The sequence below is a fragment of the Gambusia affinis genome, linkage group LG13 (genome assembly GCF_019740435.1).
Source record: "Gambusia affinis linkage group LG13, SWU_Gaff_1.0, whole genome shotgun sequence".
Lineage (NCBI taxonomy): Eukaryota > Metazoa > Chordata > Actinopteri > Cyprinodontiformes > Poeciliidae > Gambusia > Gambusia affinis.
The window spans coordinates 424,494-437,299 of NC_057880.1; the positions used below are offsets into that span (position 1 = coordinate 424,494).

At 40.7% G+C, this 12,806-nt stretch overlaps 1 protein-coding gene across 1 annotated transcript; it reads left to right on the forward strand.

Annotated features, from left to right (window-relative positions):
* Positions 1 to 180: 180 nt before the first annotated feature.
* si:ch211-132e22.4 lies at positions 181 to 12,806 on the forward strand. The gene is made up of 4 exons (XM_044136562.1): positions 181 to 1,145; positions 1,231 to 1,285; positions 7,172 to 7,449; positions 11,132 to 12,806. The coding sequence occupies exons 3-4, from the start codon at positions 7,266 to 7,268 to the stop codon at positions 11,854 to 11,856; spliced, it is 909 nt and encodes a 302-aa protein (XP_043992497.1). The 5' UTR covers positions 181 to 1,145; positions 1,231 to 1,285; positions 7,172 to 7,265; the 3' UTR covers positions 11,857 to 12,806.

Consider the following 12,806-nt stretch of genomic DNA (forward strand, 5'->3'; position numbering starts at 1 on the left):
CCCTCAAACGTAACCCAAACGTTACAAGCTCTAATAAAGAGTTTTATTACTGCATAGAACAAACATTACTTACAAAATGTGCAATTGGTTTATGTGGTAGCACATCAGGATTTATCCCCATTCTCTAAATTCTGTATAGCTGGATGTCTTGAGAAAAGTAAACTTGGATAACCTGTGAATATCTTTTCTGTCAAGAACAGAAAAGCAATTTAACATGTTCATAAACGAAAGAAAAAAACATCTAACAAGACTTGCTGAGTTTAGTTTGATCACACACGCATACAGCCTTTGTATCTTAAACCAAGGCAGGTTTATTGGAGAATTTCTATGATTGTATTATTTACAATGACCATTCGTAAACTTATAATCAACTTTCTGCACTCATTGGTAAACAAAACCAGGCATGTACAGGGGATGGGGGGGCTGTAGGGGGCTTGAGCTCTTGCCCCTTTTAGCCTTGATGCCCCTAGTGTGCCCCTCAGCAATAATAATTTAGGAAAATAAAGTCTGGCTGCCCTGAGTCTAATAATGACTCTCAATTCATCTGCCTCCATGTTGTCCTCCATGTATCAAATTATGGGCAAGAATATTTTTATTCACAAACCAAATACACTCGTTTGAGAATAAAAACGTAGGTCTGATGTTGCTGTTAGAAAAAAAAAATTCTATTTATATTTTTGTAATTGTCCTCGCAATAGCGAGCCAAAAACCCGCCTTTCATATTCTGAAACAACCATGAGGGAGATCAACAATTTGACAAACATATCTGGGTTCTTAGTAAATGCATTTTTAAACGGATAAATTAAACAGGATAAGCTGTTCTCATCAGAGCAATTAATTCAACACTTGTGTGCCGTGCCTTTAAAACGAAGGTAACAAATTTAAAGATAAGAGGTGCTCTGGAATATTGACATTGGTTTGACATGCAAATTGCCACTTCCTGCCTCATGGCCAGATCAGGATGATCAGAATACATCAGAAGAGGATGTTCAGCACGTCCAGGTCTCATTCAAATCAGGTAACTGAACTCTGGCGATAAGGAAGCTGCAGTGTGGCAGCTGGCTTCAAAGGAATTATACCTTGTGTCATGCGAACACTTTATGCAGTTTTCTGCCGGACTGGAACAGCACTCTTCACGTCTTCATGTGAATATTTCTCGTGAATATTGAGAGCATATTCAACTACTGTATATTTTCCACCAAATGAAGTTTTTGCTTTAACTACAAACAGCCTGGGGTCAGTGAACGATGTCTGGAGTAGAAGGATGTTCACTCATTCTTCCCAGGTAAGAACAGAATGGAGTTTAGTTTTTCCACTATGTTGACATGAAATTTCCTAAGAAGGGATTAATTCCTTTGGAGGGGAATTAAAGTTAAAAAGGGGCACATTGAACAAGATCTTAAAATACTGTACATCAACATAGCAACAGCCCATATTAATCAAGAATTTAATTGGGGCCTGCCCCATAGCAATGCATAAGGAGAGCAGTGACTGACTTGCTTGGCAGGCACCTATTGTTCTACACCCAATAGAATGTCTCTTTAAGTATTATTTATTATTCTTCCGTCACCCGGAATGCGGCTCGTACCGCTGCGAGCCCACCCACAAAAGTGGTATCAAAACGTGCGGCCCGATCCCGGCAGGTGTGCTATTATTTTTATAAGGAATCGGACTTATGATGGCGACGTAAAAAGCGAAAAACGAGCAAAATTTCCAACTGCCGAAACGCAGAGCATAACTGACACCAACTGCCGCTTTTTTAGACTGAGAATTTAAGCTGATTTTTGACCCCAAAACAATTTTGAAATTGCTGCCACGCCCACAAATATCGCCCTATCGATATCAAACTCGGTCATGACATTCATACGCAACCGATTCAACACAATCACTGTTACACATGGGATGAATTTGGCCCTTCTAAATGAAGCTTAAGACAAATTTCAAAATAAAAGCCTTGGCAATTTTTACGTCATGTATTTGCTCTTTTTGGCTTTATGTGACTGGTTTATCCAAAGCACTCTTACACACTGGATTAGTGTGGGCATTTAATATGAAGCTTATGTTTATTTTTCAAAATAAAAGCCTTCATATCGTCCTCAGGTTAATGCATCGCCGTAAGGCGATGCAATAATATTAGAATGCTTTATATTCTTCTCTCAGGTTAGGGAACTGGCTTGCGCAGCAAGGCAGTTCATTAGCATTAGCATTTTATCTTAAATAAGCTATTAGCTGTTTTTCTTACTTATTAGCCATGTTTAGTATACTGAATGGTGTAAGTCAAGTATAGACAACATGCTAGTGATGCCCCACATGCTACTGACAGCATTAATGCTAACATTAGCTTTTGGCTAATTTTAGCTGATTCATTTAGTTGATCATGCTGAATTTTGCAAGTACATGTTAGTTAATATTCTTGTGATTCTCCACATGCTTCTTTGGAATTTTTGAACTTAGCTTATTATTGATGCTAATTTTTAGCATCAGAACGCTGGGTCCAAACCGACGGGCACACTTTGGCAGGCCCCAGTTAAATTTCTTCAGGAATTTTCTAGTTGGATCTTACTATCATTGCCATCATGTGGGGACAATGCAAAGCAAATGTAAAAAGGTAAACAACAGGTCCAACAGGTAAAAAGTTGCTGTTTCTGCTGATGGCAGTCCTGAGAGGCTGAGTTGATCTGAGACTGTAGCTCTTAAACAGACCGTGGGTGAGAGGGTCGCTGGTTATGAAGTTATGAAATAAGCAAATTTGCTGCCATTTTACAAATTAAGCCCTAATAATATCTATTTAACCTCTAGAGCAACTTGGCTGCAGACTGCTTTGTAGATCAAAAGGGGGTCAACACTACATAATTTTTTGATGTTAGCACCTCTGACTTCTAGAATTGTAAGACAGGAAAAGAAAACTCAGTACTGGTAGGGCCCTCATGACATTCAAGGGCCCCTAGAAATGGTTTAATGGACCTTACCAGAGGGGCCGCTTTTCATTGGCTGATGCCCATTCTACGTGGTCACGTGGGTGGCCGTCTCACAAACACGAGCTTCCCGTTAGCTAAGTACAGCATAATAGCAGTACTGATACAACGTCTACACCTTGAAGCCTGTCTGCTACACAGTCTTACGTTAGCTAAACAGATCAATATGCAACTGTTTACTGTGACTAGAAACCGCGACACGTTGGACCGGGTCCTGCAAAAAACAGGACATTTCCTCACTTTCTAAAAATATCCCGAGACGCCCGGGACAGGGCGTGGAATACGGACATTATCCCGGGAAATACGGACGTTTGGTCACCCTAGCAGAAAAGGCTTTGGACTAAACTGTTACTCGTGTTAGCCACTCGAGCACCAAGTACAGCTGGTCAATCAACCATCGCTGTGTTCAGGGAAGCGCTGATTAATAATCCAGAAATAAATATCAAGCCTGGAAACTTGATGTCGTAACGGACTGAATGTTTTGTTTTTAACGTAATCTTTGCTCGTCTTGCGGGGCGCAGGCGATTGATACGGTAACAAGTGTGCTTAAACTATAAAGAGAGAGTAAAAAGGTACGAGTGGTTTTGAGTTGATCACCTGTTCGGGTTATTTTAACTTTGTTTACCTTTGCTGTGGCTCATTACAGCCGCTGTAGTTTCTAAACGTTGGACTAATTACCCTGTTCGTTTGTGAGTATACCTCATTCATAACAAACATCAAATAGAACAAATAGATTTCATAAAATTTTAACAAACAAATGGCTTCTTTACCTTAACAGAGCTCTATGGTTCCTCTTATCAGTCTGTAGCTTCTCATATTGAGGTCATCAAACCAAATTTCAGATCTACCATAACTGACCGACTGACACCTGCTGGCCTCAGGTTTGCAACCAGCTTGTGACTGAGAAACCAGTAACCTCCTCCCAGATGATGACATGAACTTGTTATTTCCTCTGTCTATTGTAGTAGATGATATATTGTGAAAATCCGGTAGAAATGATGCACTAATGGAGTCATGTTTACATAGAAATAATGCGCTACGAGGCTTTGCTTGTGAGACTTGCGGTCACGTGGGTCGGTTGTGGGCGGAGCTTGGTAAGGTCCATTGTAACACAGACCATAGATCTAAACCTGTAGCATTCTTTTATAGAGAATGACAATGTTATTAAGTTTCATTTAATGCATCCAGCTGAGAAAAAAAAGTACATTTAGGATTTAATTAGGAAGTTTACTTTGTAAAAGATTAAAGAATCATCTTGATAGTTTGATTATTCTAAATAACCGGCCCAACTAAGGTGGATGGAGACATAGGAGGCAGAACTCCTGGAAAAAGTCCTGGAGCCTTCCACGGCAGTAGGGGCGAAGCCCACGGGGAGGTCCGGAGGTCATCCACAACACTGGAGGCCGGAACCACGGAGGTGGTCCAGCAGTCGTCCGCGGTGCAGGAGGCGGGAACCACGGAAGAGGTTAAGAGGACATTGACGGCGGCGGAGCCGGATGCCTGGAGACGGCAAAGAAGAGTCTCTAGGGGTCTTGGGAGGAGCACCAGGAAGCTGGGACTCGGGAGGAACACAAAGGGGAGGAGATCCTGAGGAAACACTAAGGAACACAAAGGGAACACTAGAAATCTCAAAGGGGACACTAAGAAACACAAGGGAACTCTGAAAAGGACACTGGGGGCACTAAGAAACTCTGGAGGAACACGAGGAAATTCTGTAGGAACACGAGGAGACTGTGGATGGTCCCGGGGAAGACACCCACTGTAACAGTTAACCCACTTACTGGAGCAGGAATAGCCACAAACTGCGCTGCCTGTCGGCCCGGTGCCGATCGGGCAGCTTGGAACCCCATAACCATGGGGTCTGTGGCTGGCAACACGGCCTGGGTAGGGGCTGGAGTGGAAGCTGAATCGGGCTCGTGGGTGGAATCAGGAACGTTCTCGATAACAGAATCTGGAACGGGCTCTGGAATGAATACTGGAACGGGCTTGGGAGCGGAGACTGGAATAGGCCTTGGGGTGGAGACTGGAAAGGGCCAGGGAGCGCAGACCGGAACGGGCCTGGGAGAGGAGTGCTTTTTCTGAATGAAGTGGTCATAGAGTTCAAACAGAATTTCCAACACCGCAGAGTTGGTTGAAAAGGTGAGTATCCAATTTAAAGATGTCGGATTGGGTTGGCAGGGGTTCTGGAGTGGTGACACTGGTGCTTCCACAGATCATAGTCCGATTCAAGACCCATTTGCTCCAGCAGCAGCAGAGATGGCAGGATCTCTACGTCCCTGTAGAGATCCCTCTGAGCCAACTCGAACTGCTGCTGGGTCCATACGTCTTGGTACTGCTGAGCCATCAGAGCTGCTTCCTCACTTTGGCTTGGTCTGGTCCTTCTGTCATGAGGTGGTGGTGATCGGTGGTAAGGAAAATGCAGCAGGCTCGGGATTTGATGAGAAATGGTGTTTTAATAAAGTAAATCCAGAAATAAACACAGTCCCAAAGGGCCAAGCTGAAGCCAGGGCTCGACGCCAGTAGCAACTGGTAAACGAGGGATGAAAAAAAAAACCAGACCGTTCACAGGATGAACGGAACAACAAACGCCAATGGTGGCAAGGACTCGACTAAGACACAGAGATGCAGGTGAGACTAAATACACAGCAGGCACACCTGAGAGCAATCAAGGAGAGACAGGACAATGAAGAGACTCAAGGACACAGGAAAACTCAGAAATAAACACAGATCACAACACATGCTGAGAGTGAAAATCCTTCCTAAAAGGTGAAGATATAAAAGAAAATAAAAACGGGAGGCCGTGGATATTATAGGAAAGAGCGCCCCCTTCACATCTGGATTCCAATAGTCCCATTTCCAAATAAGGTATGAGACTGTCAGTTGTCCGTCCCCGACTACCGTTTCCTGCAGCGAGGTGTTCTTTACGGTGGCCCTGAGGTGCAAACCACTACAATATTAACAAAAATACTACAACATTAACAAAAACGGAAAGGGTATGTCCCAGTTGGAGACCTGAGAAATCGCTGATTGGACGACAGTGCTTTTGAACCGGAAGTTATCGCTTGAACGGGTCGGCCAATATGGCGGACGTTATAGCGTCTGCCATATTGAAAGTGGCTTATCTACCAGCAAGCTAATGGACCAAACTTCGTAACGTGCCGAAGTTCGGTCGGCACTTTACAACCATTCTGCAAAGTATTTCAAGTTAATGAATGCCACTGACACAATCTCTCACACATTGTTATAAAGGAATGAATAAAAGGACGACGTTTCAAACTTTTTGATGTGATTATTTCATTGTTTTGGGGAACAATAATTACATTTGATACAGCTGATTCTGATAAATCGTTTTTATTGATGAACAGTTGATGAATACCTTTACAGTGATGTATTCATGAACATGTTTACACAATTCCATAATTCAATGTACATTTGCTATTTCAGGATATGAATTAAAAAAACTTTATGTAAAGGCAGTGGGTCCACTTTGTACAGTAAAACTGTTGAAACTAGTCCATGCAACAGGTTTTCTTGACGTAAGTAGGACCCAGCATACGCTGGGCATGAATAGGCATGAATACGTATTACTGTACACGTATTCATGCCTATTGTCCAATCAGCGATTTCTCATATCTCCAACTGGGACATACCCTTTCCATATTTGTTAATGTTGTAGTGCTTTTCTTAATGTTGAAATTAATAAATTCTTTGCCAAGTGTAAGTGGTTGTCATAAATTTTCCAATTTGTTACATGATTGGCTTGATATCCCTAGGAAATGGAAGACAACTGGACAACAGTAAAGCCTTGCATTCCAATGAAATTGCTGCCATATCATCATTTCCAGACCTAGCATATAGTATTTTATTTTGACCTACTACAAATGAACACTGAAAATTGTCATCATACCTTCAACTGAAAGTCTGCCAGACGTCTAATGGTATTTAATTTTTACATCAGGAAAACGTCGTCAGTAAGGCGAACCTTCAGCACAACATTCAGCGGACGTTGTCTGAACATTCGATGCTAGCTGAAGTTGAACCAGTGTTTCCTTCAATTCCAAAGTTATGTCGGAATATGTTATATGTTGATCATTAAACCCATCTCAATGGAATACATTGTGGTTTTAATGTGAGAAACTTGAAGTTTGTCAGAGTTAAACTAGATGACGTGTAAGTTTTATCCTTCGTTATTTCAGATGGGCGTTATGACCTGCTGCTGAACAGCAACACACAACATCAGCTGAGAAACAACATCACAGGAAGACATAAAAAGGAAGAGTGCTGCCTCCTATGGCTGATGCCAGCACACAGGTCACGACTAAATCTGAAATCATCAACTTCACCAGCAACTTCACCGGCAACAGCACTGCATGTACAGCTGTGCAAGTGGCCACTGTGATGAAGTGGTTGACATTCAGCATCGGGTTGCCTGTCCTCGTCCTGGCCCTTTACTCCCTCAAGAACCTCTCCAAAGGTATGACAGGATTTTTTTTTTAACTTTTATTACACAGGACTAATATGACATAACCCTACATGAGATGATTACTTATGCAAAATATGTAATAGGAAAAAACAAAAAACATTTTCTCTCAAATATCATTGGCTTTTATTTTAAATTTTTAGATGTTTATTTTTAATATATGCTTTTTTAAAAAAAAAAGTGTTATCCAGGCTCATGTTTAAAGTAGTCCGCTGTGTTCAGATGAGCACTTATTAATAACGAAGAACTATCAAGCCCAAAAACAAAACTGTAACACACTGAACAAGCAAAGAGAAGTCTTTGCTTGTTTTTTGGTCCTGATACCATAGTATCAGGATTCAACAGTGTCAAACTCCAGTCCTCAACTTTTAGATGTTGCACCACACCTGAATAGAATAATTAGGTCATTACAAGGCTCTGGGGAACTTATTTACACAAGGAGGTAAGTTCTCCTTGTGTAGATGATTCCATCTTTTGTACACTGGAATGCACAAAGCATTCCAGTGTTTTGTACCTGTGGCACATTTAAAAGCTGCAGGACACCGGCCCTTGATGACTGGACTTTGACACCTGTGCACTGGAGGACAGTGTTATTTCTAAGTGTTGTTAGTCAGTTGCTATGGCAATGCATCTGTGTGTAATGTAGCTGACACAGAGAACAAGAAAAAGGAATACAAGTGGTTTTGTGTTGTTCTTTAACAGTTTTTCTGCGTTACTGTCTCTCTGCTGTGGCGCACCAACCTGATTTAATAACACTGACATTTCCAGGTCTGATTTTGTGGTTCCAGTTAAATTCTCTGTAGAGTTTGCCAAAATTATTATAGTAGGAACAAAACTGTTTTGTTTTTAATCTGGCATTAAAAATGCCAGATTAAAGATAAAGACAAACACTTGTTGTTTTACGGCCAAACAACAGGTTGACTTATTAAGGTATGTCTGTACAAAGAACAAGACAGAAATATTAGATTTGTCATCGCCTTCACAGTTGACATGTCTCCATGCTGTTAGCATATAAAACCAAAGTTAAATTCCTTATTAAAGCTGTTTCTGATTAAGAGAGGATCTAATATTGAAAAGATGCTAAGCCCAAGATTCCAATCTTTTCTGCAGGTATTTAAAAAATTTTTTGTGCCTCTTTTAGGTAAAAGAGGTAAAAAAAAAAAAATTGCCCAAAAAAAGGTTTTTGCCCAACAGCTGAGAGCTGGAAATAGATTAGCTCTTGAGTCTGGTCACAGTTTACTGCAGGGAAACAGAAAGTCATAAATTACTCTTTTGAAGCTACTAGAAAATCTGATACACCCAGAAAATGTTCAAATAAAAATAAGATGATTCTGTAATGTTCAATTATTATAGAACTATATATATATGCATGAAACATGTATGGAACATATATATATATATATATATATATATATATATATATATATATATATATATATATATATGTATGTATTATATATACATACAGTGGGGAGAACAAGTATTTGATACACTGTTGATTTTTCAGGTTTTCCCACTTGCAAAGCTTGAAGAAGACTGTAATTTTTATCATAGGTACTCTTCAACTGTGAGTGATGGAATCTAAAACAAAAATCCAGAAAAATACAATGTATGATTTTTAAATAATTAATTTCCATTTTATTGTGTGAAATAAGTATTTGATACACCAGAAAAATGAAACTTAATATTTGGTACAGAAACCTTTGTTTGCGATTACAGAGATCAGACGTTTCCTGTAGTTCTTGACCAGGTTTGCACACACTGCAGCAGGGATTTTGCCCCACTCCTCCATACAGATCTCCTCTAGAGCCTTCAGGTTTCGGGGCCGTCGCTGGGCCACACGAACTTTAAGCTCCCTCCAAAGATTTTCTATTGGATTCAGGTCTGGAGACTGGCTAGGCCACTCCAGGACCTTAAGATGTTTCCTACGGAGCCACTCTTTAGTTGCCCTGGCTGTGTGTTTTGGGTCGTTATCATGCTGGAAGACCCAGCCACGACCCATCTTCAGTGCTCTTACTGAGGGAAGGAGGTTGTTGGCCAAAATCTCCCAATACCTGGCCCCATCCATCCTTCCCACAATATGGTGCAGTCGTCCTGTCCCCTTAGCAGAAAAGCATCCCCAAAGAATGATGCTTCCACCGCCATGCTTCACAGTTGGGATGGTGTTCTTGGGGTTGTACTCATCTTTCTTCTTCCTCCAAACATGACGAGTGGAGTTTAAACCAAAAAGTTCTATTTTTGTCTCATCAGACCACATGACCTTCTTCCATTCCTCCTGTGGATCATTCAGATGGTCATTTGCAAACATCAGACGGGCTTTGACATGCGTTGGCTTGAGGAAGGGCACCTTGCGTGCACTGCAGGATTTTAATCCTTGACGGCGTAGAGTGTTACTGATTGTTTTCTTTGAGACTGTGGTCCCAGCTCTATTCAGGTCATTGACCAGGTCCTGCCGTGTATTTCTGGGCTCATTCCTCATCTTCCTCAAGATCAGTGATGCTCCACGAGGTGAGATCTTGCATGGCGCCCCAGACCGAGGGACATTTTCCGTTATTTTGTATTTCTTCCATTTTCTAATAATTGCACCAACTGTTGTTGCCTTCTCACCAAGCTGCTTGCCTATTGTCCTGTAGCCCATCCCAGCCTTGTGCAGGTCTACAATTTTATCCCTGATGTCCTTACACAGCTCTCTGGTCTTGGGCATTGTGGAGATGCTGGAGTCTGATTGATTGAGTGTGTGGACAGGTGTCTTTTATACAGGTAACGAGTTCAAACAGGTGCAGTTAATACAGGTAATGAGTGGAGAACAGGAGGGCTTCTTAAAGAAGAACTAACATGTCTGTGAGAGCCAAAATTCTTACTGGTTGATAGTTGATCAAATACTTATTTCACACAATAAAATGGAAATTAATTATTTAAAAATCATACATTGTATTTTTCTGGATTTTTGTTTTAGATTCCATCACTCACAGTTGAAGAGTACCTATGATAAAAATTACAGTCTTCTTCAAGCTTTGCAAGTGGGAAAACCTGAAAAATCAACAGTGTATCAAATACTTGTTCTCCCCACTGTAAATGGCAATGCATTCTGTGCATTGGTTGTTTTTGGTGCATTTTTTCAGACAGCAGTAGCAACTCAGGGAGGAGATGGAGAAGATCCATCAAACTGTCACGACATGGTGACAGTTTTATGAATGTAAAACCCATGTTTTTTTTTTATAAAAGTGACATATTACAGATTTAAATAAATTATTCACACAGACACAAAAAGCTGTGCCTATGTGAATTTGCTTTAGTTTCAAAATATTGGAATTTGGACTTCAACAAGTTTTCTGTACCGTATTGTAAGACTGGCATCTTTATCAGCAATAAAGATACCAGCAAGTTAAAGCAAGTTAGAATAATAAAAAAAAAGAACTAAACATTTAATGTTCTTTTGTTTGTGTTTTTGCATAACATGTAAACATGCTCTCATCTAGATATCAAAATATCTAGATGAGAACCACTGACCGCGATATGTCTGTATTTGATCAAAGATATTTACATCTTTGATGTTTGTCTTAAGCTGTAGACAAATAACCAAATAGTCCTGTTTATTTGAAACCTAGGCAATATATTGCCTAATATATGCAATCTTCCTGTATAAGTTATTTCCAATACTGTGTTTTATTTCTAGGTGAGAGCAAGATTCCCATGCACATTATGTTCCTCCTGGTGTCGGACATCATCAGCTTCTTCAGTCGTCTCTCTGTAGATCATAGCACGGAAACTGACCCGGTGTTCTCCAGAAATGGCACAGACATCATCTTTTACTTTGGGGTCATTTCCAACATCGCCCTCATGCTGTTCATTGCCCAGGATCTCTATCTGCTAGTGGCCTACCCACAGTGTCTTGGTTGTTGCACCAGTATCAGGCAGTCACCTGCAGTGACCTTCCTGGCGTGGGCCAGTCCTTTCGCCATGCTCACCCTCGCCTTGCTAGGCTACAACCTGTGGTTTGCCATTTCTCTGCTCGCTCCTTTTCCCATCCTCCTTTTTTTTGCTGTGGATTCCTGGCGGGCCCTACACTGCTCCCAATCCAACTCGCCAAGCTCAGAGAAGAGGAGGACAGTGTTTGGCATCGGGGCAATCTGGGCCAACTACACTTTCCTTTATGCCCCCTTTATCCTCAGCATCCTCTTGGAGGCTCTGTCCTTCAAGGACAAAGTCCCCTACCTGGGGCAGGTGTCTCACCTGCTTCTCTACCTCAGCCCACTGGTAGACCCCTTCCTTTATATCTTCATGACTAAGGGTCCAAAAGAGGTACTGCGAGCTCTACCCTGCTGTCAAAAATTACAAAAGAAAGAAAATACGACACCCACAGCAGAAACTGTGGCTGAAACTGTAGAAACAAGGCTCTGAAGATATGTATGTTCAGTAGAGATCATTTTGAGCATCCTGTTCTCTCAGTGGGATGAATTAAACCCTTGTTGGACTTCTTTCATTAACATGGAAAATAATTCTGTACATTTTTAGGACTATAGATGCTATTCATTGCAAAATATGTTCAAAAATTGAGCAATGGGAGTAAAATCAGTTTCAATAAATCCACGTTGATAGCACCTGCTTTGTTGATAAGAGAAATATTTATTTCCAGATGGACCTCAAATTAGGAGTAAAAACTACTGTGGATTCTTGCTGGAACAGGACTGAATGTCTTTTACAATCTTTAACCAATTTTTCTGCTTGTTGACAATGAAGACTTGACACGTTTGTTGGCCAGATTCTCCTTATTCAGAGTTTCAGTGTCAAGTGAATGCTGCAGATTTGGTTTCTAATCATTCTTTTTTCTTCCTGTTATTTTTCTTTATCTTGTGATCCCCGTCTACGGTCAGACTGAGACCAAGTGTAAATGTTTCTAAGTAAATGTTTCTATAAGCCTGACTAGACATAAGCTACATTGCCAAAAGCCTTCAGTCAGCAAATTCAGGCTTGAAACATTCACTTGTTTCAAGCTAATTTACAAAAGGCAAAACTGGGATTTAGTCTCATCAGGATAAAGTTGGCAAGACAGTTACATTAGCAGGAAGAATTCTTTTACCTATATTACACCAATTGTCAACAACAAAGAGGAGTGAATTCAGCAGTATTTGGAAACTGCCATAAAAAAGGTATCAAAATAATATCAGATCTATTTGACAATGATAATAAATGCATTATTATTATTACCTTTGCCCAGCTTCAAAATAAATTTGGGCTCTCACTCAAGGATTTCTATGTTACAAATTTGTCACTTTGCAGCATCTGGTGTCCAGGGCCAATAGAAAAATTCCTTATCAAGTTTACCTTAAACAAAAGGTCAAGATTTTATG

Coding starts and splice junctions, on each gene's coding strand:
- si:ch211-132e22.4 (XM_044136562.1), top strand. CDS start 7,266: ATGGCTGATGCCAGCACACAGGTCACGACTAAATCTGAAATCATCAAC. Junction 7,450..11,131: donor CCTCAAGAACCTCTCCAAAG/GTATGACAGGAT, acceptor TTTTATTTCTAG/GTGAGAGCAAGATTCCCATG.